This window comes from Rhinolophus hipposideros (genome assembly GCF_964194185.1).
Source record: "Rhinolophus hipposideros genome assembly, chromosome: 21".
Lineage (NCBI taxonomy): Eukaryota > Metazoa > Chordata > Mammalia > Chiroptera > Rhinolophidae > Rhinolophus > Rhinolophus hipposideros.
Window position 1 is genome coordinate 30,067,785 of NC_138067.1, and position 25,252 is coordinate 30,093,036.

Sequence of the window (25,252 nt, forward strand, 5' to 3'; positions counted from 1 at the left end):
CTGTTCAAATCTAATTAACTTGTTAAAATCTAATGTTAACCTGCTTTGTAAAACGCTGTAAAAGTAGGGGTACTTAGTTAGTAGAGAGCGTTGTACGATCTAAGTAATTATTCTTGAATTGACCTACGGTGCCTCCCTAAGCCCCGCCCCTTCCCCCAGCCCATGTCTTGTCTTTTCTTTTTTCTTTTTTTTCTTTTTTATTAGTTTCAGGTGTACAAGACAAGGTAATACTTAGACGTTCATCATTTATAGCCCATGTCTTTTCTTAATCCTATTTCCATTAGGCCAGTTACAAAAATGTTTTAATTATCTGAGCAAAAGTTAGTTTAATTATCTGAGCAAAAGTTAGTTCCTTTTAAAATACTTCATTCTTTTGAGCCTGTTTGTTGAGCCTTGAAAATACAGAATGTAGTTGCTGACAGTCTTCATTATTACTTCTGTAAAATAATGCGGTGCTAATAGTCACTGAATGACACTTGGAATCCTATCTAGCTGAGGTAAAGTGGTATTGTTTGGAAGTTTTGTCTTTGTCATATTCTCCAACTTAGAGATTTACTTTATAGAATGATAAAAACATTAAATTTGTCATAAGTCAGACAGCACCACAAACTTCCCCGTAGCGGACATGCTTTTCAGTGCAGGCCCACTTGTTTAAGCAGCATTTCACTGTGCAACTCTAGCTTCATTGAAAGGTCATTGATGTTGGTTATCATAGTATTTGACCTGCATTAGCATCTGACTGGTTCTACTGAGAGTAATTTTTGTTGATCCTTATACTTACTAACTTGGGGGAAAGAGGGAGAAGGGAACAGTTCAGACATTGTCACTTGTTTTTTGAGTTCTTAGAGTGACATCAGCATCCACAGCCAATGTTTGATCCCAGGTTCATTTATTTTGGATGTTCGCATTTCTGCATCATTTGCCCTGCCCTGCCATTAAGTCTCTGCTTAATAAATGCCAGCTAATTTTTGTATAACCACAAGTGAGATACGACTTAGGAAGGCAAATCAACTGTAAACAAAAACTAAGGGTCATGTTTTGAAGTGAAATACAACCAACTCTTGATTCCTTGTAAATTGTGTATCCATTACTTTAATGAGTTCTGCTTTCAACTTCTTGGTGGCAGGGCCATCTTCACGGTGTAAATTATTTGTCAGCATTTCTTCCACTGACCGTTTCTTCATAACTGTAAACTCTATTTAAGAAGGAGATGGAAGGGAAGAGCACTTAAACTGAAACACTAAATGCCTTCTCCAACCCCGCAGGAAGTCTGAACCTAAACAAAAGGTCTGCAGAGGCCTGGAAAGACTTCTGTGTTTCAGTGAGTGGTTTATGTCAGTCTGAGAGGGGGTATTTGCCATTTTTCAGTAGGAATGTCTAAGCCAGGAGACAAGAAAAAGAAACGTGAAAATTTTAGCTTCTTTTTTTTTTTTTTAATGGGTGCAAAACATGAGACTGACCCATATTCATTCAAGAGTAAGTATGACAAATACTGGTAACGTAGGGATTGTCTATACTGTTGTTCCTTCCATGTGCTCATTAATGGAGAGTTGCTCTACATGTGGTATTTGAAATTCAGCATGTCCTTTTAATGGACATCTAACTTTTCCTGGGTTTTTAATAAGGAATATTTGTTGTATCCCAAACCTAAATTGCATCAACTGCTTTCAAATCACAAATAGAGCTATTTTGTGTTTTGCTTTTAAAGTTGTGCATCAGTGTATTTTGTTTGAGTATATGTGCTGCTGAAGCGAACCCAGTGTGCTTTGTTATAAAGGACTGTAAGTGAATGGCAGAGAAGGAGAAAGACTAGGCCAAATGCCCAAATAAAATGAATTAAAATTCCAGTGAAAATGAGCTAGGGAAACTGAGGTTTTTGATAGCTGTAAAAAAATTTCGTTCTGTGAGGAAATTGAAGTATCTAGTAATGTCATTTTTTAAGAATTTTAGTCAAAACCCGTTTAATATATAATTTTTCACAGTGGCTTTATGCACCTAAAAATTGTTGGCGGACTGCGCAACAAAATCCTTACAAGTTGGATCTGCCCAGGAAAATGAATTCCTGTGTCCGTATTTATTTGAAATGTAACAAAAATATAGCCTATGATTGATCTTTGATTTGGTGGTTTATGAATCATACGTCTCCCTCCTTGGGAAATGATTTCTCAAATATTTCGCATTGTCTCTTCCAATTCTCCAAAGTAGCGATGACGTAGCATGCCCTAAGCTGTGGCACTTTGCAGGAATCCGTGCTTGTGAGTTGAAAGTTCAGTCCATGTCTGATTTGATATGTATCTGTCCTTGCTGGTATTTATGATATGTTTCTAATTCGTGGAACTAAACGAAGACCCTTCCACTTATAAAACATAAGTTGATAGTCAGTGGATAGTGGTCTATTTTGGTTGCGCCACGTGATTTGGTAACCAAGGTAGTGTAAGTTTTTCCAAAGTGATGTAATGAGGAAAATGAAAACACTTGGAGAATGTTCTGGATAGTTAGGAAGATGACAGAAAAGCAGGTCAGCTTATCAGAATGTCAGTTATGGGGCAGTTATTGAGCCTTAAGAATCAGTGAAATTTCTGTGCGTTGCATTTTCATGGATTTTAAACCTAAATCCTAATTTTAGGAAAACAAAATCTGATGCGTAAAGTGTGCATAAGAATAATTATAGCTTATGTTCACTTAAATTTACATTATTAGTTTACAATATTGCCATTGAGTTTATAAATCATTTCATTTGAATGATTTGTGGCAGCATGGGAACTACTTTGTATGTCTTGAAATACAAGAAAGGATATTAAGCACTCAGTTTTTCTGTATGTCAGCAGCTTTCATAAAGGTGAACTTTGATTGAGCCATTTAGTGTTTGAGCTGTTACAAAAGTGCAGACATCGCTTTTAATTTTGCATCTTTTATGTGATACGGAATCATTCGGGCATTTGGTACTGTTCCATTAACATTGTTTTGGGGAGACTCAGGTGGATTGGGGAGGCCTTCTTCCTAAAGTTGCTATCTAAATGGATCTGAGTGGTAAAATTACACCGATACCAATAAATTGAAAAAAAGGCTTCTGGGGGAAAAGTTTGTTACAGTCAACTTCTGGTTATTTGCCCTAAAAGAAGGTAAAATGGATAAGCCACAATCCTGACTTCGGACATGTCAGATTTCAAGTTTCAACCTCCGGAAATACCTTGCCTTCTCTCCTATTTGGCGGCCCTTCCCTGTTTTGATTCTCTTCACCCCCATAATTGTAGTATTTATTGGACTTTTAGTCAAGAAATAAAGTAGTAATGTAAATGGTGTTTTTATAAAATGAACTTTATTAAATAGAGACAAGAGTTATATGAAAAAATTAAAAGCAGTATTCATACTGGCTTGTCTGCGAATCATGAATAATTGACTTTTGAATTAGAACAATAGGATTCATTCATTTTAATAGGATTCAATAATAGTGATAGGTGACTATTTACCGGAATTATAATAGTCTTTGAACCTGTGTTATTTCTGTAGGAGGGAGAAGAGAAGCACACTTTACAAACTGTATCAGGAGTTAGTGTCTGGCTCAGTTGGTTATTGAAATTATTCAGTGGGAAAAAGGCTCAATGTACAATGTTACAAAAATGAACCTTTAAATTGCTTGGACATTTGGTTTTAAGAAAATCCTAGACAATAAGATGTTTAATCTTAGCTTAATTTTTTATAATCTTTCTTTTTGAAATGGAACTTTATTAATGTACACAGAATGTTCAAAACTTCATTTTAAGATAACTTATTTCTTGTTGGAGTACTGAATATTGTTGGTTCTCCAAAACTTCCATAAATTAATATTAGCTCTTTATTTTCTAATGATTATGGAGCATCTGTAATGAGCTGCTAGGTGTTTTCCGTACGTGTGTTACATTATCACGTAGCCTCCCCATAGCCGTTCATGGTGCAGTCTCTCTGACAGGTGAGGAGTGAAATCATCTGCGCCACGGTGCAAAATGAAAGACGTGGCGGAGCCAGGGCGGCAACCCGTGTCTGGTTCGTCCTCCTGAATTCTCGCCCTGTCTGCTTATCCACAGGGTGTGCCTGGAGGCTTTCTAAACTATGTGATAGAATGACCTTAAAGTCCAGTGGGTTGTTTCTAACAAACTGGACTGGAGTCATGTACCATAACGAACAACTTTAGCCTCCTGATGTTTAGTTCTTATCCCACATTACTGTCTAATCTGTACTTACAGTATTCCATCCGCTATCTAGGTCAGTGAGTAATGATTGGCCCAGGAATAAGATAGAAAAGGCACCGATGGCAGCTCTTACTAGTAGAAACAGAGACGTCCTCATTTGCAGAGGGGTATGGAATAAGGAGGGGACGTTAGGCTGGGGACAAGTCACCATGCAGTCCTGTTACCCTGGACAGGAACACTCAGCTGAGTGGTTAGTAGTGTGAGGCTGTTGTCTGCAAGGAGCTTCCGGTCCAGGGGGGTGCTGCACACCCCTAATACAAGGTAGATAGTCACAGTGTCTTGCCATGGAGAGAGACAATTCGGAGATGTCTTCAGGGAGGAGTTTCCAGTCATCAGTCAACCGTACTTTGAGAGTAGTGTAGTGTTTAGGATCATTGGAAGATACCAGCAACAGAATGATACTGTATTTTAGCTTCTGGAAGACTTGTCACTGTAGAGAAAAATGCAGAACAGCATAACCATTAATGAAACTACATTGTTCAGTGTCTCTGTATTTCCTAGGTCTGTAAAGACTTACTAATCTACATTTATGAAGATTGTATCAGAAGGCTCTTTCAAAGAATGTTAAAGGCTTGAAAAGAAGCTAGTTTTGTATATTTGCTAATAAAATATACTAAGTGTCCTTTTGTTCTACTTTATGTTTCAAGAGTTTTTAATTTTGTAGCTACGTGTCTGCCTGGAATGTTACTTGCCGTTATTGAACAAGCCACTAGGTGATGCTAAGAGACTTGAACTTAATATTGTGAAAGATCAACAGTGAAACTGCTTTTTTACCTGCCTGCTCTTTAAAATACGCCAACCTGCAGTACTGCCAGCAGAAGCTGGCATCAATTCAAGGGAAGGGTTGATGTAGAAACTAACAGCTTCCATCCAAGGAATACATGCTGTTTCCCAGCTGAATGTTGGAAAGAAGCCAGCTAATAGCCAGTTTTAAATTGGATTTATTCTCTTGATTCCATAGGGGTTGAGTGTTTCATTCTCCGGGTGTGCAGATTATTCTGGGCATGTCGCTTAGTTAAGAACCTAAGAGGGGATGCATTTTGTTCAGTGGAGCTTAGAGCTGTTCTTGATGTTGCACCTGCCTCTGCTTTTGAGAATGGAGTTAGCCTTGTCATAAACGAAGTTTAGAATTTGTTTAACAAGATACTTAAAGTACTTTTGACTATAAACATTTATTTTAGGGGGGCGGTCTATTAAAAACAGTTGATATGGAAGGGAAGTTTCAGATAGATGTAGTGTGCCTGTCCCTGGCCATTTTCTTTCCATTTTTCCCCTGGTGTCCATATTGAACAGAAATTAACGTCATCAAGCTCCTCCCTATCTCCCCTGTAGACCTTCACCCAGCCCCTCACCCTAGAAGACTTTGCCTCCCGTGCCCCTGAGGCCCGACACCCTGCTTCTGCCACCACTGCTAATTCAAACTGCCCTGTCCTTCGGGATCACTGTTACAGGTTCTTCTTGGCCTGTCATTTAGATATGGTGCTGCTTGGGTTCCTCTTCTTACTACCCAGGGCTTTTCTTGTTGTGTGTGTTGTCAGAATGCACAGTTCTAGCCCCGAGCTGCAGGGACCCGTGTATACGTTAAGTATAGATACCTTGCTGGTCTGTGGGTGTAAGTATACTATTTACTGGTGTCATCTGGGTACCTCTGATCAGCACCTCCAAAAGGTAGTAAACTCATTATCTCACCACTGCACAGAACAAAAAATAACCCACTCATCCTGTTGTACTTCTTTGGGTGGAAGGCACCATTACCCCATCGGGAGACGTTCTTCTGGTGTCAGCTGCCATTTGTCGTCATTTGTCGTCATTGACCCCAGGCCGTCTCAGGCTTTCTCTGATCTTTGGATTGGGCTGAGCATCCCCTCCACTGCCCCCCCTCCCCCTTCATCGTCACCTGCCTGTGATGTCCCTGCACTGTCTGCAAACTCCTGCAGTAGGGCCACCTCTCAGTCGAATCTGTGCCTCCAAGAGCTGGTGCCCAGGCAGGGCTCTGCCAATGGCAGCGTGTCGTTTCATACAAGGTCCCTGTGTGAGGAAGGCAGTTGATTTTGAGTCTTACAGTTATATAAAAACTTAATTGTTTTTACACATAAAAATACTATGGCAAAGATTCACAGGTATCTTGCTGGAGTGTTCATTTGGGATTGATGCTTATTTGAAAATTCGGGGTTTTTCTTTGTAGGATAATTATATTAAATAATTGCCATTGTGTGGCACACATTGGAAATTATGGACTGTTGTGACAATACGGCTCAAATACAGATGCAAAAATCCATTGTAAGTAGAAGATCTTAAGCCTGTGGGGATCAGTTAGTATCTGAAACCTTAGAGTAAAAGGATTTTTAAAGTGGAGCCCATTATCTACTGAGAAGAAACAGCCCAGCCTCTGGAGTCAGATAGACCCAGGCTCACATGTCAGCTGTTACGTGACTCACACCAGTTATCTAACCCCTCTGGCCCTCAGTTTTCTCATCTGTAAAATGGGAATGGTACTGGTGTCTCTTTGATAGTGTTAGGACGAGTATGAGTAATACAGATAAAGCTCTTAGCATAGAATCTACCGCATGGCTGGTACTGTCTGTTCTGGGTGTTATCACGTGGAGGCTTCTGGTTCAGTTCTGTAACTGATCTGTTACTCATCGAAGGCCCAGTACTATACCCTGGTAAGAGAGAGAGAGAGATGAGAGGAGTTTTGCAAACTTAGTCTAATTGAACAGATTCCAGGGGGTTCTCTTGAGCCTGTAATGGTTTTGTAAATGGGAAAATTATTCCTCGTGCTTCCTCAATTAGAGCAAAGAGGGCATTTACTCTCACAGGAGGGAGGGGAGTGTGTGTGTTGATGTTAGAATTTTGCAAATTAATTCCTACATTTAATGCTTAAGTCCTGGACCTGCCAAGTCCAACAGTGTTTTAGAAAAGAGACTTGTTTTGTTTGGGTGATGATGAATGGATGGTGGCTAATGTCAAATATATGCTCACTTACAGTATTTCCCCGAAAATAAGACCTAACCGGACAATCAGTTCTAATGCGCCTTTTGAAGCAAAAATTAATGTAAGACCCGGTCTTATTTTACTATAATGTAAGACCCAGTATAATGTAATGTAATGTAATGTACAATAGTGGGTCTTATATACTATAATATAAGACCAGGTCTTATATTAATGTTTGCTCCAAAAGATGCATTAGAACTGATTGTCTGGCTAGGTCTTATTTTCGGGGGAACACTAGTGTTTCCTATACACAACTTAAAAATAAAGAAGCTGTGTGGTCTGGCCACAGATCATGTATTTCAAGTACTGGCTGTGCTACCTTGCTCCTCTGTGATCACAGGCAAGTAGTCAACCTTTCTGACCCTCGATGTCCTCATTGGTGAGAGGCGGACAGTGGTGGTATTCCTGGATTACTAGGGATGAAGTGCAGCTTGTTAACATATATGTAAGTTGTGAAGCACTTACTAAGTGTAGAATGTGTCCACAAATTGTAGCTCTCTCGCTTACAAGTTTCATAACGGCACATGGGAGACCTTGTTTTAAAGCATTTGTGAAAAAACTTATTTAAAAAAAAATTTGTGAAAAAACTTATTTAAAGCATGTAATTTTTTAAAATCAAAGATGGCATTTACAACTGTCTTAAGACTGAAGAGGAGCGATGTCCAAGGGTGAAGTCTGAGGATCAGAAGCTTGTTTCTAAATGAAATAAGGGAATTCCAGGGTACGAAACAGTCCCTAAACTTGACTTCTAGTGAAAAAGAGCATTTAGTTGATAGGCGATAGTTGTCCCCAAAAGGAGTATCATCACTCACTGAAGAGTCACCGAATGCCCACCGTGATATATTGGCTACTGTAGCAGTTGCTGGGGATTCAGACATGAATGAGATGCGAGCTCTGCACGTAAATACCTTTATAGCTGGGGTCCCGGGGACCATGGCACGCCAAGCTGTCGGGGTTCAAGGAAAAAAAGCGTGTATCTTTTAAATCTATTCTCTAATACTGATACATTATTTTTAAGCTTTTTCTGTTTTGTATTAAAATAATCCGCATGCTCCCGAATTCTTTTCCCACAGAAAGATGAGTAAGTGTTGGTGTTTGGGGGAAATATATTTTTTAAAAATTTCATTATTAATGTACGTGATGTTGAATGGAATGAAGCTTTTTAACACAGTATGCCTTTTCTTTGGGTATGTGCCTTAGTGAAGGGGTTTTGAACACTCCTAGAGCAGAGCATAAAAATTGGCTTCAGTGTTATTCCCTAGGTGTCATTAACTTCTTACATATGCTTCTTTCAGAGTTACTGGAGAACGTAACCCTAGTACATAAACCAGTGTCGTTGCAACCCCGTGGGCTGATCAATAAAGGAAACTGGTGCTACATTAATGCTGTATCCTTCTCAAATGCCATCCCCAGGGCTGGCTCACTACAGTTTTCTCTTCCTCAGGTGCATTTGATTTAGTTCCACTTCCATGGGGGCATCGACCCTAAATTTTGAATCCAGAAACTAGGGTCCTTACTTAGTCTGCCTACCTTGCTTATACACAGTGTTTTTTCCTGATCCCCTCCCCCCAAAAGATGCATTGATTGAGTAATGAGGCAAGTTTTCTTCTCGTTAGAGTGGCCCCAAATAATAGAGCAGTTACAACTGGAAATTTCGTTTTCACTGATTTGGTTATGGTGGTTGAATCAAGTTCTTGTATGTAAACTACTGATTGCAGAGTAAACCCCTATGTGGATCTCACAAGGCAGTTATCCCCATGATGGTTTGGTTTAGTCCCTTTTGTGTTTACACATCTAAGGCATTCGGTGTCCTGCGCTTGTTTATTAGGTTGGTGCAAAAGAATTGCAGTTTTTTGCAATTGTTTTTAACCTTTTAAACCACAATTACTTTTGCAGAGACCTAATAGTTTTTATATGCTCTTGTGCTTCATGTGCCTTTGGGAAATTTGGAGTGTCTGTTTCATTTCCTTTACGCTTCCTTTACTGCCAATATTTAGACACTGCAGGCATTGGTTGCTTGCCCTCCGATGTATCACCTGATGAAGTTCATTCCTCTGTATTCAAAAGTGCAAAGGCCTTGCACGTCAACGCCCATGATAGACAGCTTGTAAGTAAGGTGCTTAGAAATGTGTTGGTGGGGCGGGGTTTTCCTCTCTGATAATTAGAATTCAAATAGTTTAGCCAAGTTCTTGATACCCTGCAAATGAGACTTACAAATCAACTTTTAAAAAATTGACTGTTTATATGTGGAACTTAACCAGAAATGGAATTGGAACATTGTTTATCTGTGTTGTTTCGATCCAGTTGGATAAATTTTAGTGTTTGCCAGTTTATCACTTAAAATATACCAAAAACTTACGTAGAAAAGATTTAAGAACTCACTGGCTATTATAGTATTGGTTACCTGAAATTTGCTGTCTTCATACTAATTAATATTCTTCTTAGCCATCGAGACTCTTTAGTAAAAGTATGTCTTGTTACAAAATGCACCACTAAGCATGTTTCTCCCCCTCATATTTAGTGTTCGGCTGATGAACGAGTTTACTAATATGCCCGTACCTCCAAAACCCAGACAAGGTGAGTAGAAAATGAGGTCTTCTGATGTCAGTACATACTGAGAGTTAGGAAGTCAGGTGACTGAACTTACTAAATTCAATCTTGTTGGATAGAAAATGTCTTTTTCAATGTAGGTTACTACACCGAGGCTAGTTTTCATTGTGGTGTGGGGATGGGAGGGAGTTTTGATGATTTTGCTTTTCATCATTTTAAGACTTCATTTTAGTTATGAAAATCTATGTCCTATTTCCATTGCAGCTCTTGGGGATAAAATTGTGAGGGATATCCGCCCTGGAGCTGCCTTTGAACCCACATATATTTATAGACTCTTGACAGTCATCAAGTCGAGCCTGTCTGAAAAGGTTTGGGACTACTCTAATGTAGCCAGTATATAAAGTGTTGCCTTTCGCTCCATTTTTGTGCCTTAACTGTTGCTTATTCAGTGCTTGCCCTCTGCTTGAAGTGCTGTGATTTGGTGGGTGTGGACAATAGATGTAGGCTTGTTACGGAGTCCATTGCTTGGGTGAATTTAAGGAGTATGGTCGTCATCATCATAAAAAGCACAGCCAACTCATGTGTCCTTTACTGTGCACCAGATACTCTTGTAAGTTCTTTACGTGTGGTAATCTTTGTGAGTAAAGCATGATTATTGTTTCCTTGTTACATTTGAGAAAAGTGAGGTTGTGGTTCAAGGTCACACAGCTCATAAAGGGCAGAGCCTGGCTCGAGAGTCAGCCCCTTAACCACTACATTTGTTGCCTTTCAGGTAGAGTGGGGTGAGTGGGGCTGGGGGTAGTGGCAGAGTTCAGAAGAGTTTCTGTCCTCAGTCATACTCACGGGTGGAACAGCTCCTTGGGTCTCAGGGCTGCTGATTTCATAACGCCCCGTGTGAATGAGAACCCTGGGATTGTGCCGGGAGGTGGCCCTAGGACAACTAATTCTTAACTCTCGCATTTAAACAAAACAACTTTTAAATAGCTTTTTAAATATAAACGTAATATATAGAGATTACTGTGGAACATTTCAGAAATACAGAAAAGCATAATAAGGAAATCTAATCCCCATGAGGTCGATCACCTAGAGATGAGTGTTTCGTCTGTCCCCTGCTTTCCTCCACACCCCCATCTCAATTGTCCAAGGGAAAATTCATGGGATTTTGGGGGAAACATTTTACATTAAAATTTGTTGAAAATTGAAAAGGTGGCCTAGTTTGAATATACAGGTATTACGTTCCCTGCAGGTCTCGGATAAGTAATCAGTTAAAACTCATGTGATCGCGTTTGACCTTTCCAGGGTCGCCAAGAAGATGCTGAAGAATACTTAGGCTTCATTCTCAATGGGCTGCACGAGGAAATGTTGAACCTAAAGAAACTGCTCTCACCAAATAATGAAAGTAGGTTATGATGTTTGTGTTGCAAAAAATGTGTGAGAACATTTTCTTAAGAATTATTTTTAAGTACATGTTTATAGGCTCCTATAGTCAGTTGCTTTTCCCCCCTAACAGTCATTTGCTCTTCAGAAATCACTTATTTACTCATTAGGATAACTAGTTATTTTTACATTGCCTATTATATGTGCCATCAAGAATGTTATTAGGTTGGTGCAAAAGTAATTGTGGTTTTTGCATTTATTTTAAACCACAGTTACTTTTGCACCAGTCTCATATAGCTGGATAAATCACAGTAACTGCTGGATTCTGCATTTGTTAACACATTTTCATTTATTCTCTCTACACACGTGAAGTGTATATACATGTTTCTCCTGAAATGCTTCAAAATTAAGCTGCAGGTAACAGTTTAGTTCACCCCTATATGCTAAAGCAAGCATCTCCTGAGGACAAGAAGACTCTTCTACGTGACCAGCGTCCTTTATCAAATTAACAAAACTAACTGTAACTACACAATACTATCTACTTTCCAATCCATCTTCAAGTTTCTCCAGTTGTCCCAGGAATGCCTTCTCTAGCAGTTTATGCAAGCAGGGAGCCTGTAGAGTCACACATTGTGTGTGTGTTCTTGATGTAGAATATTCCCTGGTATCGTTTTCAAAACTGTAATTGACAAATTTCTGTAGGCGATGCCTGTAGAACTTTTTATGTTAGTTTTTATTTTTGTTTTTTTTTTTGTTTTTTTTTGCTGTTCTTGTAAATAATAGCCTAAGCAGACTGTCTGCTTTTCAGAACTTACTATTTCCAACGGACCCAAAAGCCACTCAGTGAACGAGGAAGAGCAGGAAGAACCCGGCGAAGGCAGTGAGGACGAATGGGAGCAAGTGGGCCCCAGAAATAAGACGTCAGTCACTCGCCAGGCGGACTTCGTTCAGACCCCAATCACTGGCATTTTTGGTGGACACATCAGGTTTATGCTTTTCTGGAATAATTTAAAATTTGCCTTTTTTAGGGTTTTGCCATTTTGCTAAAGGCTTAGTAAGACTTGTCCTAAGAAATTTGCACTCGATGGTTTGCCTTTACACTGCGGTGCGCTCTCTTTTCCTGGACCTCCAATGCTTCTCTTGTCAGTCCCCACTGCTTCCACATGACCTGTGGTGGCCGTCTGCAGAGGGCGCTGTCCCCCCGGGCCCGGTCTTCCATAGTGAGTGAGCTCTTCACTCCCCTCCATCAACACTTCCATTCCGTAAGTCCAGCGGCTCATAACTAGGTAGGAAGAGGAAGACAAGTTGATCGAAACACATGTTTGGTTAGGAAATTTACGTGTCTGATTGGAGGAATTTTAGGTCCTGGGGCCAAGTGAGTTAGAAAGTCAAAGGAGAGTGGAGGGAGATACTTGGACATAAAGGAGGTCATGTGACTTAGGTTGGAGTACCTGCGCACCTCCTCTGCCCCAGTTTCCTTAAACCAGCAGCTTTTTGCTCATTCACCAAGTCCTTCTAAAGGGGTTTTATTTACATTAGAGTTACTCGGTTCCACCGTGATGTGGAATTCAGGAAGACTTGTTCTGTCTCCAGGGAAGTTCACTCACCCACCACCATCTGACTTCCTCTCAGCGGACCATCCGGGGTGGTGTTTTAGTGACTCTTAGACTTTCATTGTCCCAAATGCTGCGTATCCAAAAGAAATAACACCCTTTCAAGGTACTGACTGAGAGTTAGTTCAGTCTCTCCCTGCTCTAAAACAGCTTACACTGAGTACCTTTCAACAGGCTAATGATAACCTCAGAAAATCTGTGCCGACTCCCTCACAAGCTAGTCCGTGATGCTGTAGGACTGGATTTAGAAGCCGGTTGTGCCATCATGTGCCTGTGAAGTCCTATTTGTGCCCTTTGCTGTGAGTTAGACTCCAAGAGCCCCTTTCTATTCGAAGTCTCTCCCTGTCAGCCTGTGGTCAGGTGTGTTCTGGGGAATGCCCTGCCTCCAACCACTGCTGCTACAACTTGTCTTTGCCAGATACGGTTCCTCGGTTTGGGCCGTGTTGGAAGACGGAAACAGGGATGTAGGTCTGTGAACAGCAGTAAGAGGAGGCTGACTATGCCCTTAGCTTTCCATCAGCCCAGCAGTCTCATGTTAGCATTCTTTTTTTTTTTTTTTAAAGATTTTATTGGGGAAGGGGAACAGGACTTTTATTGGGGAACAGTGTGTACTTCCAGGACTTTTTTCCAAGTCAAGTTGTTGTCCTTTCAATCTTAGTTGTGGAGGGTGCCGTTCAGTTTCAAGTTGTTGTCCTTTCAGTCTTAGTTGTGGAGGGCGCAGCTCAGCTCCAGGTCCAGTTGCCGTTGTTAGTTGCAGGGGGCACAGCCCACCATCCCTTGTGGGAGTTGAACTGGCAACCTTGTAGTTGAGAGGACGCCCTCCAACCAACTGAGCCATTCGGGAGCTCAGCGGCAGCTCAGCTCGAGGTGCCGTGTTCAATCTTAGTTGCAGGGGGCACAGCCCACCATCCCTTGCGGGACTCGAGGAATTGAACTGGCAACCTTGTGGTTGAGAGCCCATTGGCCCATGTGGGAATCGAACCGGCAGCCCTTGGAGTTAGGAGCATGGAGCTCTAACCGCCTGAGCCACCAGGCCGGCCCTTATGTTAGCATTCTTGGTGCAATCACTTAGGGATGGGAAAGAGGGATGAAGGAACAGCCCCAGTGGATGTAAAAAGAGCACCATATTTGAAATTAGTGGTTGATTTTTTTTTTTTGAAAAACGGAATGATAAGGAATTGCTTCTTACACTTTAGGGACATCTATTCTTTCTGTATCAGCCATCATTAAGTGTGATTCTTTATTTAGACCAGTTGGACGGTTTTCTTCTAACATCTACCCTCTTCCAGTGGTTTTTCAGTTTCCCCAGAAGGACCAGCACCGTTAGCCACTTTTTTCTGCTGAGACAGGTTTGATAAAATCCTGGCCCTTTAAGTTAAGAGGACAATTTCTTGATTTCTTCACCAACTTTCATTACTGGTTTTCCCACTATTCTCCTTTGGAACCAAGGGAATGGCTACCATTCTTAAGTGTTTACACTCAAAAGGAGCATGGGTATACTTCCTAAGACTGTGTGTTGGGAAAATGACCTATGAAAATTAAACCCTAAGCAGGAAAGCTTTTAGCTCGCTCTTCAGCATCTGCTCTGTAAAGTTTGAGTACCTATCCACACCCGTTTTATTCCGTTTATAAACTAGGTCACTCAGGCTGCAGAAATAGAATCCCTTGTTGAACTCTTGGAATGTTTCCTCGCTGAGGCTAAGTGCGAGATGGGCCGCACACACAATTTATACTCAGAAAAACTTAGAAAAAGAGAAATGAAACAAAAAACCAGCTAAGAAAACAAGGTTGACTTGGCACCTTTTCTCTTGAGGGTGGTAGCCCCGTTTCCTGGAATGTTAACTTGTTTTTTATTATATGCACCCTGCTCCTCTTCTTTGTAAGTCATTTTTATAGGGGGAAAATGCCATTAAAAATATTCTGTTTACCTTGAGGTTTCCTCTATTTTATTAGAGCAGGCTATGATACTTTGAGAAGATGAGAAGTGTCAGCATTTTGAGGCCATGGCAAGATAGTCACATTTATTAATTGGTGCATTAAATGAAATGTAGAGTGGAGGTGAAGGAATTTGGAAGGTGAACTATGTTTTCTTCCAGAACACTTGAACTGGGAAAATTATCAACTGGTGGATTTAGTTGCTAGAAATACTTAGGACGTGGTATTCAGCAGAAATTATTTTTAAATTCAGTATATTTTTGGCTTTTCTGTTCTTTTTGGTCTTGGGAAAGTGATGTTGAATAATCTTATTTTCAGTGTTTATTCCTCTTCTTTTGTTGGATAATCTTAAGAGAAAGTGGGAAGGAGTGGTCTCTTAAATTTTTTGTTTTTGTTTTCAATTCCCAGGTCTGTGGTTTACCAGCAGAGTTCAAAAGAATCTGCCACTTTGCAGCCATTTTTCACGTTGCAGTTGGATATCCAGTCTGACAAGATACGTACAGTTCAGGACGCATTGGAAAGCTTGGTGGCAAGAGAATCTGTCCAAGGTTACACCACAAAAACCAAACAAGAGGTATATTCATGGTTGAGCCTTGCTCCTGAGGCACTCTAGTGTGGTGGAAAGAACAGAGAATTAGGCATGAAGACAAGTGGATTTGAGTTCTGCCTCGTAAAATCACTTGCTTACCTTTTTTGGGCTGAAAGATTCCACACTTTTAGATGAGAATGGTTGAAACATGATTCTAACAACCCCCTTCAGCTCTGAATTGTGTAGCACAAGGTAATCGCCTGGTAGATGATTTTTGCAGAGCTACATTTAATTTTTTTGGCCATCTCATCATGACCTCACAAAATCAATACCCCTCGCAGAGGCTGAATAGCTCATTTCCATTCCCGATATCATAGAGCACAGTGTCATGAGCTTAGTTAGTGTCATGAATCTCAAAAGAGATTCATGACACATCTGTTTGGCATTTGAGCGTAGGTCTTCAAGGACACTGAAATATAGGAAGTAATTGTTCTGGTGCCTGTTACTCTTTGATTTGATCTGAAAGAAGATAAAGCCTTTGAGTCTTTCAGTCTTCAGGAGTCAAGAGAAGCAGACGATAGCTTAGTGTGGTGTGCTTGTCAGCTCAGTCAGAGCGCAGCTGCTCTTTGAGAACTTGATGGTTCCTCTCTGTCCAGATGTGTCAGTTAGGCTGTTTCCTGCTCTGCAGTTGAGAGTGTCTTCTCTGTTCTACATCCGAGATATGGCAATGAATTCATCAAAATGTGTTGGGGAGATGAGTGCAGGCTGGTTACAGGCAGTACATTTTTGAACAGTTGATTCCTGTGGAACTTGATTCAAATAATAGTGTGTAGTTACTGCCAGGTGAGCAAAGAGACGTCCCAGTATAGAAAACCTGCCAGCTCCTGGTGTGGCTGAGGCGGACATACTCTTGCCTTTCGCTTGTGCTCTGAATGAAGAAGAACAAAAGTAGATCATGGAGACCTGTAGCTCATCTGGGGTCTCCTGCTTTGGATTGGTCAAGCCAGCTTCTTGGGGGGATTTGCACAAGTTATGCCTAATGCTCCAGCATATTTTCTGATTGTTTGTCATGGGTGGTTTTGTTTTAAAAAAAAAAAAAAAGTGGTAGGAGCCAGTGACAGAATCTTGGCAGTTGGCTTTGTGAATAAGCTAAGAAGAGCCTGGTGGTGGAACTTAATGGAAGAGAGAGATAGTGGATACTTGTTTCAGGGAGGTTGGTTTGGGTGGCTGGGTTGTGAACTTGGTTGTGGGGACTGTCCACTTGGCTTGTTCTGTGGCAGCCGTGACTGCAGAGGTAGACTTGCTGTCCTGGCCACATAGCCACTCTTCCTGTTCTGTCCTTTGAGCCAGCTGTGCAGGTCGGCCCTCTCGTCCTGCCACCGAGGCTTTCCCTGGGCTACTGGGAAAGCCCCTTTGGGAGGGGTCTGCCTTTGTTTTGCTTCTGCTGCAATTAAACCTGGAGTTTGGGGAGGGGGTGGAGTGGCGGTATGGACCGAGCTAGAGGAAGTTGTTGGCCTGTTCTCAGAGAGTGGTAAGGAAAGATGATTTCTTTATTCTACTAGGTATCAGGTTTGGAAGAGGGATTCAGGAAAGAAGTGGTACTTTGGTAGAACCTTGAGGATGAAAAAGAATGATGCTCACTGTTTTAGCTCCATGATTGTGGTGTGTTATCAGATGAGAGCAGAACACTCAGAAAAGCAGAGGTTTGAGGAAGGAAGATTTTGGACAGCTTGTGATATCTGTAAAGAGCAAATAGCACATTTTCTGGAATACAGTTTTTTAAATTTACATTTTAAAATACTGAGTTTAATTTTACTGCATTTTTAGGTCAAAAGTTTTTTTTCCATGGGAACGAACGCAGGATGGTTTATGGGGTAATATGATTTTACAAAATATGTGCTCTATAGAAAAGGTCTGTTTTTGTTGGGTGATAAGAAAGTGTGCTTCAGTTTATCTGGAAACCCAAAACACATTTAAGAATTTCAGATGAGTCATTAGTGAACTGCTGGAAAGTTTGACGTCAGAATCATAGGTCATTAGCTCTGAGAAACATCCAAGAGATATTTTAGTCCAACTCTCTTGATACATAGGTGAGGAAACCGGAGTCTCCATTCCTGGTTTTAACTGTTGAGCTGTAGTTACACTATTTATTCACACATTCTTATTGGATATAGAGACACTAGAATACAAAGACACGATGGGTATGCAGAAGAGGTATGGGGTGGTTTTCACATTGGGATGTTAGTCTAGGTGGGAGACAGGCATGGAGGGGGTTGTGATAACCATGGAGCTTTTTTTCCAAAAGCCTGATGCCCCCTTAGATACCTTCCCATACATATCTAGTCCTCCAAAAGCTTTCTCAGCATTTTCTGTATTTTCTATTTTTTGGATTGTTACTTTAACACATATTTCTACCAAAAGTATTCTCCAAAAGTATTCTCCATGGAAGCATCAAAGAGTTCATAAGTACAGAGAACAGTAGAGGAATGGATTAAGTATTGTTTGGGAAGTTGCATTTTGATAAAAAGTATTCATTAGACCTGTGGAAATACATATTAAGTTGATAAAGTATATATCAAACTGCATTTTAATAAAAAGCATTTGTTAAACCCATGAAAAGGCATATTAAATTGACAAAACAGAAACTGTTATAGAACTAATGGTTAGAATAAATAGTTTTATTTAAAACCATAAACAGGGTTATTTAAAACATCCATACTATGAGAGTTATTAACAAACAAGTTAAATACATACTTGAGGCACTACTACCTTAGCTTTTTTTTTTTTTAATAGTTACGCCAATTTGTCATTAATGCCACAGAGCAAAAGTTCTTAACTTGAATTCACAGATGGGCTCAGGGACCCGAGGGATCCTCGGCAGTTGTGTTGACAGGGGCATATGCATTTTTCTAAGAATGTCAGTAGCCGTCTGAGGTGTTCAAAAGATCCCGTGACCCAGGATCTTGAGGAGTCAGCTCTCAGAGGAGGGCTTGGAGAGAAGATTGAGACGGCGCCTGCTGCTTAAAGTAAGACGACCGGTGTGTCTTGCTGTGCTTGCGTCTTAGGTGGAGATCAGTCGAAGAGTGACTCTGGAAAAACTCCCTCCTGTTCTCGTGCTGCACCTGAAACGATTTGTTTACGAGAAGACCGGTGGATGTCAAAAGCTTATCAAAAATATTGAATATCCTGTGGACTTGGAGATTAGTAAAGGTAATAAATAGATAAGTCAGAAGCATGTAGGCTCACAATATTTCTGGAGACCAGTGATCTTGACACCTTAGTATTTTTGTAGAATGTCCAGGTCAAGGAATTTTTCTTTCGTGACTTTCTGTTTTCACTTTCTTGACGTTTACTAGACCTTGATGTTAAAATTCTCATTAAAATGGCTTTTAAAAAGATAAAGGCAAAAATGAATAAACTACATAATCTTACTAGGTTAGAAAAATAGGTTTTGTCCATCAAAGTGAGTGTCCTTTTTCTGTAAACATTTTATAGATTAATGGTACACAATAGTTGTCCTTGTACTACGTGTTAACAACTATGTGGACCAGCCTGAGTAAACGGACTTTTTTCAGTGAATTGAGAAGGTTCCCTATAGGTCACTGGGGGTTCCTCTGACCTGGTTGCAATGACGTGTGTCAGATCAGTGGCACTCTGTCAGCCACACGTCTCCGTCAGGTAACCAGGGCTCAGCAGTGTCAGCACATTCTGGTGAAAGCACCCAGTTCAAGTTGTCTTGCTAAAAGCACAGCTTGAAGGAAAACTTTCCTTGACAGCTTCAGAATTTGTGGAAGATTTACTATGCGATACTGAAGCTTGGTTGGGAGCATAACAAACTAGAGGTGATTCTCAAAATATCAAGGTGTTTGGAAGATGGAATAAAGGACATGGGACGGCGTTCCTGAGTCTTGTAGAGTCCCTGGGTCCCTGTCACCTTCCTTCTTCCGTCCGTATAATACACCTTCCAGGCCAGGTGACTCGAACTGGTGGGTGGCTGCCTTAATGTTAAGGTCGGCTTCGCCTACCCCCCAGGGATGTTCCGTTTCCTTCAGCTTAAGGTTCAGACTCTGGCTCCTCAGCCCCATTCTCAGGAGTTGCCCGTTTGGCTGATAGGTTGGACTCCTGTGCCGTTGTACGGTGCTTCCCTCCTCTCTCTTGTTGAGTGGCTTCATTCACAGGCAGCATGTTTTTCTGACCCCATAGGAACCCCAGAACAGGAGAGAAACTCTAGCTGAGAGCATATGCTGGGTCATCAGTCCCTTTTTGCGTGGCTGTCAGGAAACTACACAGAGTCCCACAGGCGTCCTTCGACCCACTCGTGCATCTTCCCTCAGCCCCCAAATTAACCTAGATGGGCTGACTCGTTTCCTACACTGATTTTATTTGCCTAACTTTTGTTATTTTTCTTGCCTTGTTATGTCAGCTACCACTTCAAATGCTTTCTAGAAAGAGAAATCACCTAAATGCGGACAAGAGGACTTAGCTTAGGTCGTGGAGGTGGGGAGTAGAGAAGGAACCAGTAATGGCTGCCAAGAGCAGTCCATCTCCAGAGGAACTCCTCCTGGCATCTCAGTGGTGCCTCTGCAAAGGGGAACTGCGTGCATTAAGGACGAGAGGGCCCCCGGCCTGCACCAGCCGGTAGACTAGTACCTCTGTGGAGAAACCATTTCCCTCAGGATTCACGTTCTGTGGTCTGACTCACACAGAAAGCATTTTAATTTTTAGGTTTTCCGGGACTATTTCCGTTTGGTTTTTGCTTTTAAGTGGGCAACTACCCCCCACCCCTCATTTTTTAGAACATCTGCTTTTAAGGGGTTTCTAGCATGAGTTTAATAGGTTCAGTATATTCCTCATATTTCTTTAATGGGTTGGTTGCTGGTTATGTCTGTTATTATATACTGCACAGCTGATTTTCCTTGTGGTCATTTTTATGCAAATAAAGTGATGGAGTTATGTTTTCCTGGTCCACCAGGAAAATTTTTACTTGAGTGGAGTTTGTTACCTCTTGGTTGCTGTTGCTCTGAACCTTTCTGTAAGTGCTTTTATAGATTGGGATTGCTGATATTTTGTTTTTCAGAACTGCTTTCTCCAGGAGTTAAAAATAAGAACTTTAAATGCCACAGAACCTATAGACTATTTGCAGGTAAGTCAATTTGTATAACATTATTTCCCTGTTAAAGCAATGATAAAAGGGTTTCCACTCACGCACACACAATTTTGCTGTAATACCACTTAACATAGAAAATAGATTTCACTATTGGTATCACTATGGACTTTTTAAGCAGGGAAATCATTTGAAAATGTGTGTGTTACCTGAAATTTGGTGCTTGGAATTTGGCAGAATATCCTCTTGGCTCTAAGCTGAGCCCAACATAAGACTTCGTGTGATGTGATTGCTTCTGTCTCTGTGTCAGACGAGTGAGCTTAGGCTGCCAGCCTGGCAATTTGGGAAGGTAAACTTTCCGTGCAGCAGATGTGGTACCTGTGAGGTGACTGACATTGAGTCACCCAGCTGGCATTCCACATGCCCTCTTCCATACGGCTTTGTCTCGTGTGCACGAGAAGGTGGCCTAAACTCACACAGACTCCTCAGTCACAGGAATCTCCCAACAAGGGGGCGACAACACATCCAAAGCATCCAGAGCCGAGGGGCCCTAAAACCTCTGATCTCCTGGCCTGGTGCCTCCTACAGTGCCAGCTTGTCTTGTCTCCCTTCTGTCCTTCCTTCTATTCGTCTTTCTCTTTTATAGCCTGGGTCCCTTATGCCTCGGAGGCTTTGTACCTCTTTTGATAGTTGTCAGTTGCAGCAATCGCGTTTGCTTTTCTGGCAGTTTTTATTAGAATTTTCTAGCTTCTCTGTCATCCTTCCTTTTGAGTTGTTTTTGGTGAGCCTGTTTGTAATTTTAAATGACACTATTGTGTTATGGGCCCTCACACATTATTAACCTTTCTACTAGATACCTTTTCTGTGGTGTCTTATTTATTCTTTACAACTGAGAGGTAAGTGGTAGTATCCCCGTCTTCTAAAAGAAGACACTGAAACTCTTACCCGAGAGGAATGTTCACCGCTCTGTGAACCCTCCTCTGCCCTCAGTCCCCTGCCAAGGTTGTAGGATATTGGATTGGGTGAGGTCCTATGCCCCATGAGCAGGTGTTTGGCCCAGTCAGCTCTTTCTTTGCACCAGGCACTTTTCCTTTTGATTTTCTCTTGTCCCCCAAGGCAGCTGCCTGCTGGGACCCAGACATGGTGACAGTGGGCACCTTGCCCTCATGAGTGTCTCCATCCTTGCCCTGCCTTAGGATAGAGGCTCTGAGGTCGTGGTTGGCACGCAGCCTCTGCCGTCCACCTGTGCAACCACAGGAGTCCCCAGGGCCCATCCTGGCTCCCTGGGGTTTGGCACCGAGATCCCACTGGGTGATAAAGTGTTTCTTTGCGATCTCCCTGCAGCTCTCTCCCTTGGGGCTCTGGCAGGGGATGTTGATGACCAAGGGCAAAGTTTAGGAGTTCCTTGTCTCTTGGTCAAGGGGCCCCAGTGAAAGTGCATACTCCCCCACCCACGTGGCCCAGGAGTCGTACCTGAGTTGCTGTCACCTGCATTCTCGAATCCTCGTCTTGAGTCTTCTGATCTCAGAAATAAGGTCATTGTATTGCTTAGAATTTTCTGTGAAATGTGAGTAAAGAGGTTCTAATTGTGGAACCAAAGAGAACGAGTTAGTGAAAATTAAAATGTACGAGCTTTTAAAAAATCTCTCTCATCCTCAGCCTTTGTTCCTGTTAGGTGGGCTTGCCCGGTGTCTGTGACATACTGCTCGTGCCACATTAGCTACTAACGCTGCTGCTTACGAACCCTGAGTACATGTAGAATGCTCTTCTCTTGAATTTTTACGATGGCGGTGTCTTAAAGGACAGACAAATGAGTTAAACCGCCAGGTCCTTAAAATCCTACTGACTCGGTCACTTGAAAACAGTTCTTACCTAAGTCAGTTAGGTCTTGGAGGTAAAAATCCAGGACAAGCACCTCAGTGGATTTGGGGTCAGAGCCTCTTCTGTGCCTTGTGGCAGCCTCCTAATTGCTGTTGTGTTGTTGCCATCATTCTCTCCCACCTGGTCATCCTGCAGTCTTGCTGATCTGTGTGACCAGTCATATTTGTCACCTGGGAGACCAGGGCTAGGGTCATAGTGTTCTCTGAGCCCTCAGCCTGCGCAGTGACTGAAGCCGTAAGTGCCATCCTCTAACCAGCCAAGGTCACTGGCCCGGAGTAAATTCGGACCTCCCTAGAAGTGACACTTACTGCTAGAACCCAGTGACATGCAGGCGTATTTATTGCTGAAACTCGCCGCCAGCTAAATATTGTGTCCCTCCAAGTGACTGTCCTTTGTGCCATGGCTGGTAGTGCACAGCTCACCCCACATCTTCAGAATTTTCCCGGAGACTGTTTCCCTCACCCAGGCTCGCATCTGTCGTTGGCCAGGCCACCCCCCACCCGGCCGCTCTTCTTCACAGAAGCTGAGGAATGCGTCCTTTGTCCTTTCGTTCCTTCATCGCATCTTTCAACAGTTACATTTCTTATAGGCCTTTGACTAAGGCTTCTTGAGTGAATTACAGGATTTCTTTATTTAAGTAAATAAAGTGTTTTTCCCCCCTGTTAAAACATTGTAGAAAAATTGGAAAACTTTTTAAAAGAACAAAAGAGTGATGGCTCATCTCCGCAGGGTTGCTCCACAGCTGCCCGCTCAGACAGCCCGGCTCCCGGTCCCGATGCCTTTCCTGGGGCGCGTGCTTTTGATCGTCATAGAAGACAATCCCCAAAAAACCTAGGATTCTCTTGTTTTCGTGTAATAGAAGCGTATTCCTATGTCACAGTCAATTGAGTGAAAAAATCCATGTTATTGTTGTACAATTCACTAATTATGCCTTCTAGTGAATATTTAGGTTTTTCCATTTTTTTCACTGTTATAAAATCTTTGTCTAAGATTCAGGTAATTTCTTTAGAACAGTCTAGAAGTGGACGTGGTTAGATCAAGGGCATGAATGTTTGTAGGTCTCTGGGTGTGCGTTTCCAGAGGTGGATTTGTTTGTACCTCTGTCAGCTCTGTGGGAGAGTGTCTCGTATTTTGCCTTCCAGCATTCTCTCTCAAGTATTAAATATTAAAATGGTTGCTAACCCTTGCCCGAAGGGCTGACAAATGAGACAAAACCCCGTTTAATTCACAGTTCTTTTACTGTTTGTGAGGTATCGAACATTTTAAATATGTTAGGAAGATGTATATTAACAGTATTGTACATTGTTTCAGGTTTTTGTGTTTCAGTAACATGGCGTGTGTAATGACATTTCTCTCTCCCACCTGCTGTGGGAAGGTGTTCCACAAGAAGGACAGATGTTCGGGGTAGCTGGGTGGGTCCCTTTAAGCTGTCGGTGTGCAGTGCTTCTCTCACCAGGTCGCCTCCCTGGGCCCTCTCTTCCAGTGGTCTACCATCACGGCAGCAGTGCCACGGGTGGTCACTACACTACAGACGTCTTCCAGATTGGTCTGAACGGCTGGCTGCGCATTGATGACCAGACGGTCAAGGTGGTTAACCAGTACCAGGTGGTGAAGCCCACTGCTGACCGCACAGCCTACCTCCTGTATTACCGCCGCGTGGACCTGCTGTGACCGCCTGCGTGCCGCGTGTGCCCGACACCCGCTTTTAGACACCGACTCTCACTGACTTCCTTCCTCTCTTGAGTGGCTCTTTAGAGAGAAACTCTTTCTCCCTTTTGCAACAATGGGCTCGAATGAAAAGGAGATGCCTTGGGGTTTGTGCGGAACATACTTGATGTGGACTTCTAACTTCCAAATCAAAATCACTTAGTGGAAACAGACTGTTGCTTGATTTAAGAAAATACACAGAAACCCGTAATTCTGAAATAATGCCGAGATAATGCTTACTCAGATTCCTGAGTAAGAGGGGGTAACTTGCATTTGATTCCCAGTCTAATTGCTTCGTAGAATAAATCCTGCACCAGCAACAACACTTGTAAATTTGTGAAAATGAATTTTATCTTTCCTTAAAAAATGAATTTTTTAATCCATCACACTTTCCTCCCCCACCCTTTAGTTTTTGATAAACGATAAAAATGAGCCAGTTATCAGAGAAGAAATAGTTCTTCAAAAGAAAAAAATAAATAAACACAAAAAAATAAGTTGCTGGTTCCTAACAGGAAAAATACATTTTAATAATTGTGCGATGACAAACTGCTTACAACACATTACAGATCAAATATTTGGAGTTGAGATGTTAGTCACATAGATGGGTGATTGCAACTTTATTGCCATTAAAAGATTTCAAATTGCATTCATGCTTCTGTGTACAGATAATGAAAAAATGGGCAAAATAATGAAGATTGATCTTTCCTTAAGTCTGCTCTGTTTAATTCTGCTGCCTGCTCGTCTATAATGCTGCGTCTCTCATTGTACACAGTTTAGTGATACCTAGGAATATAAAGTTGTCGCCCATCAATAAAAATCACAAAGTTGGTTTAACGCTGTGCATGGTGTTTCTTTGACTGCGAGTGCCTTTTCCAGTGACTGGAATTCAGGCAGACACGACTGTACCTCCAGAATTAAAATAAGCCTTTCTGTCAGCCTGACGTGTTTGTGAAAGCGGAACCAAGACTCAGGTTATGCGTGTTTGATATTTCCGAGGTTATTACTGTAGTGATTTGGGCAAATGGGTGTTTTGAATCTCCAAATAGCAGAAAAGGGCGGTAAACTGTCCCTCTGTGGTTTCTGTCCCCGGCATTTTCAGTATCACCAAAGAGGTGGATTTAGGTGATGGCCTCGCATCTTTGTAATTGTGTACCACCGGGACGTCGTAGCAGCATCAGACGCCACCCTCGGAGGAGATGGAGAGAGACGGGGGACACAAGCGGGTCAGGGCACCCCCAGTGGCTCTGTGCCTCTGGTGCTCCGGATTCTGGCTCCATGCAAACAAGTCATTGTCACGTCCTGAGATCTCCAGAGAAGTAAGTGGCTGTATGTG

At 41.9% G+C, this 25,252-nt stretch overlaps 1 protein-coding gene across 1 annotated transcript in view; it reads left to right on the top strand.

Moving 5' to 3' along the window:
- USP10 (ubiquitin specific peptidase 10) overlaps positions 1-24,758 on the top strand; it is a gene marked incomplete at its 5' end in the record, with an annotated part of 61,791 nt that extends 37,033 nt beyond the window's left edge. Inside the window, 10 exon segments of the mRNA XM_081032309.1 lie at positions 8,519-8,610; positions 9,221-9,330; positions 9,745-9,800; positions 10,038-10,141; positions 11,073-11,172; positions 11,959-12,136; positions 15,107-15,272; positions 18,293-18,437; positions 20,305-20,370; positions 23,696-24,758. Of these exon segments, the coding sequence (XP_080888435.1) occupies positions 8,519-8,610; positions 9,221-9,330; positions 9,745-9,800; positions 10,038-10,141; positions 11,073-11,172; positions 11,959-12,136; positions 15,107-15,272; positions 18,293-18,437; positions 20,305-20,370; positions 23,696-23,883 (1,205 nt within the window). The 3' untranslated portion in view covers positions 23,884-24,758.
- Positions 24,759-25,252: the final 494 nt, after the last annotated feature.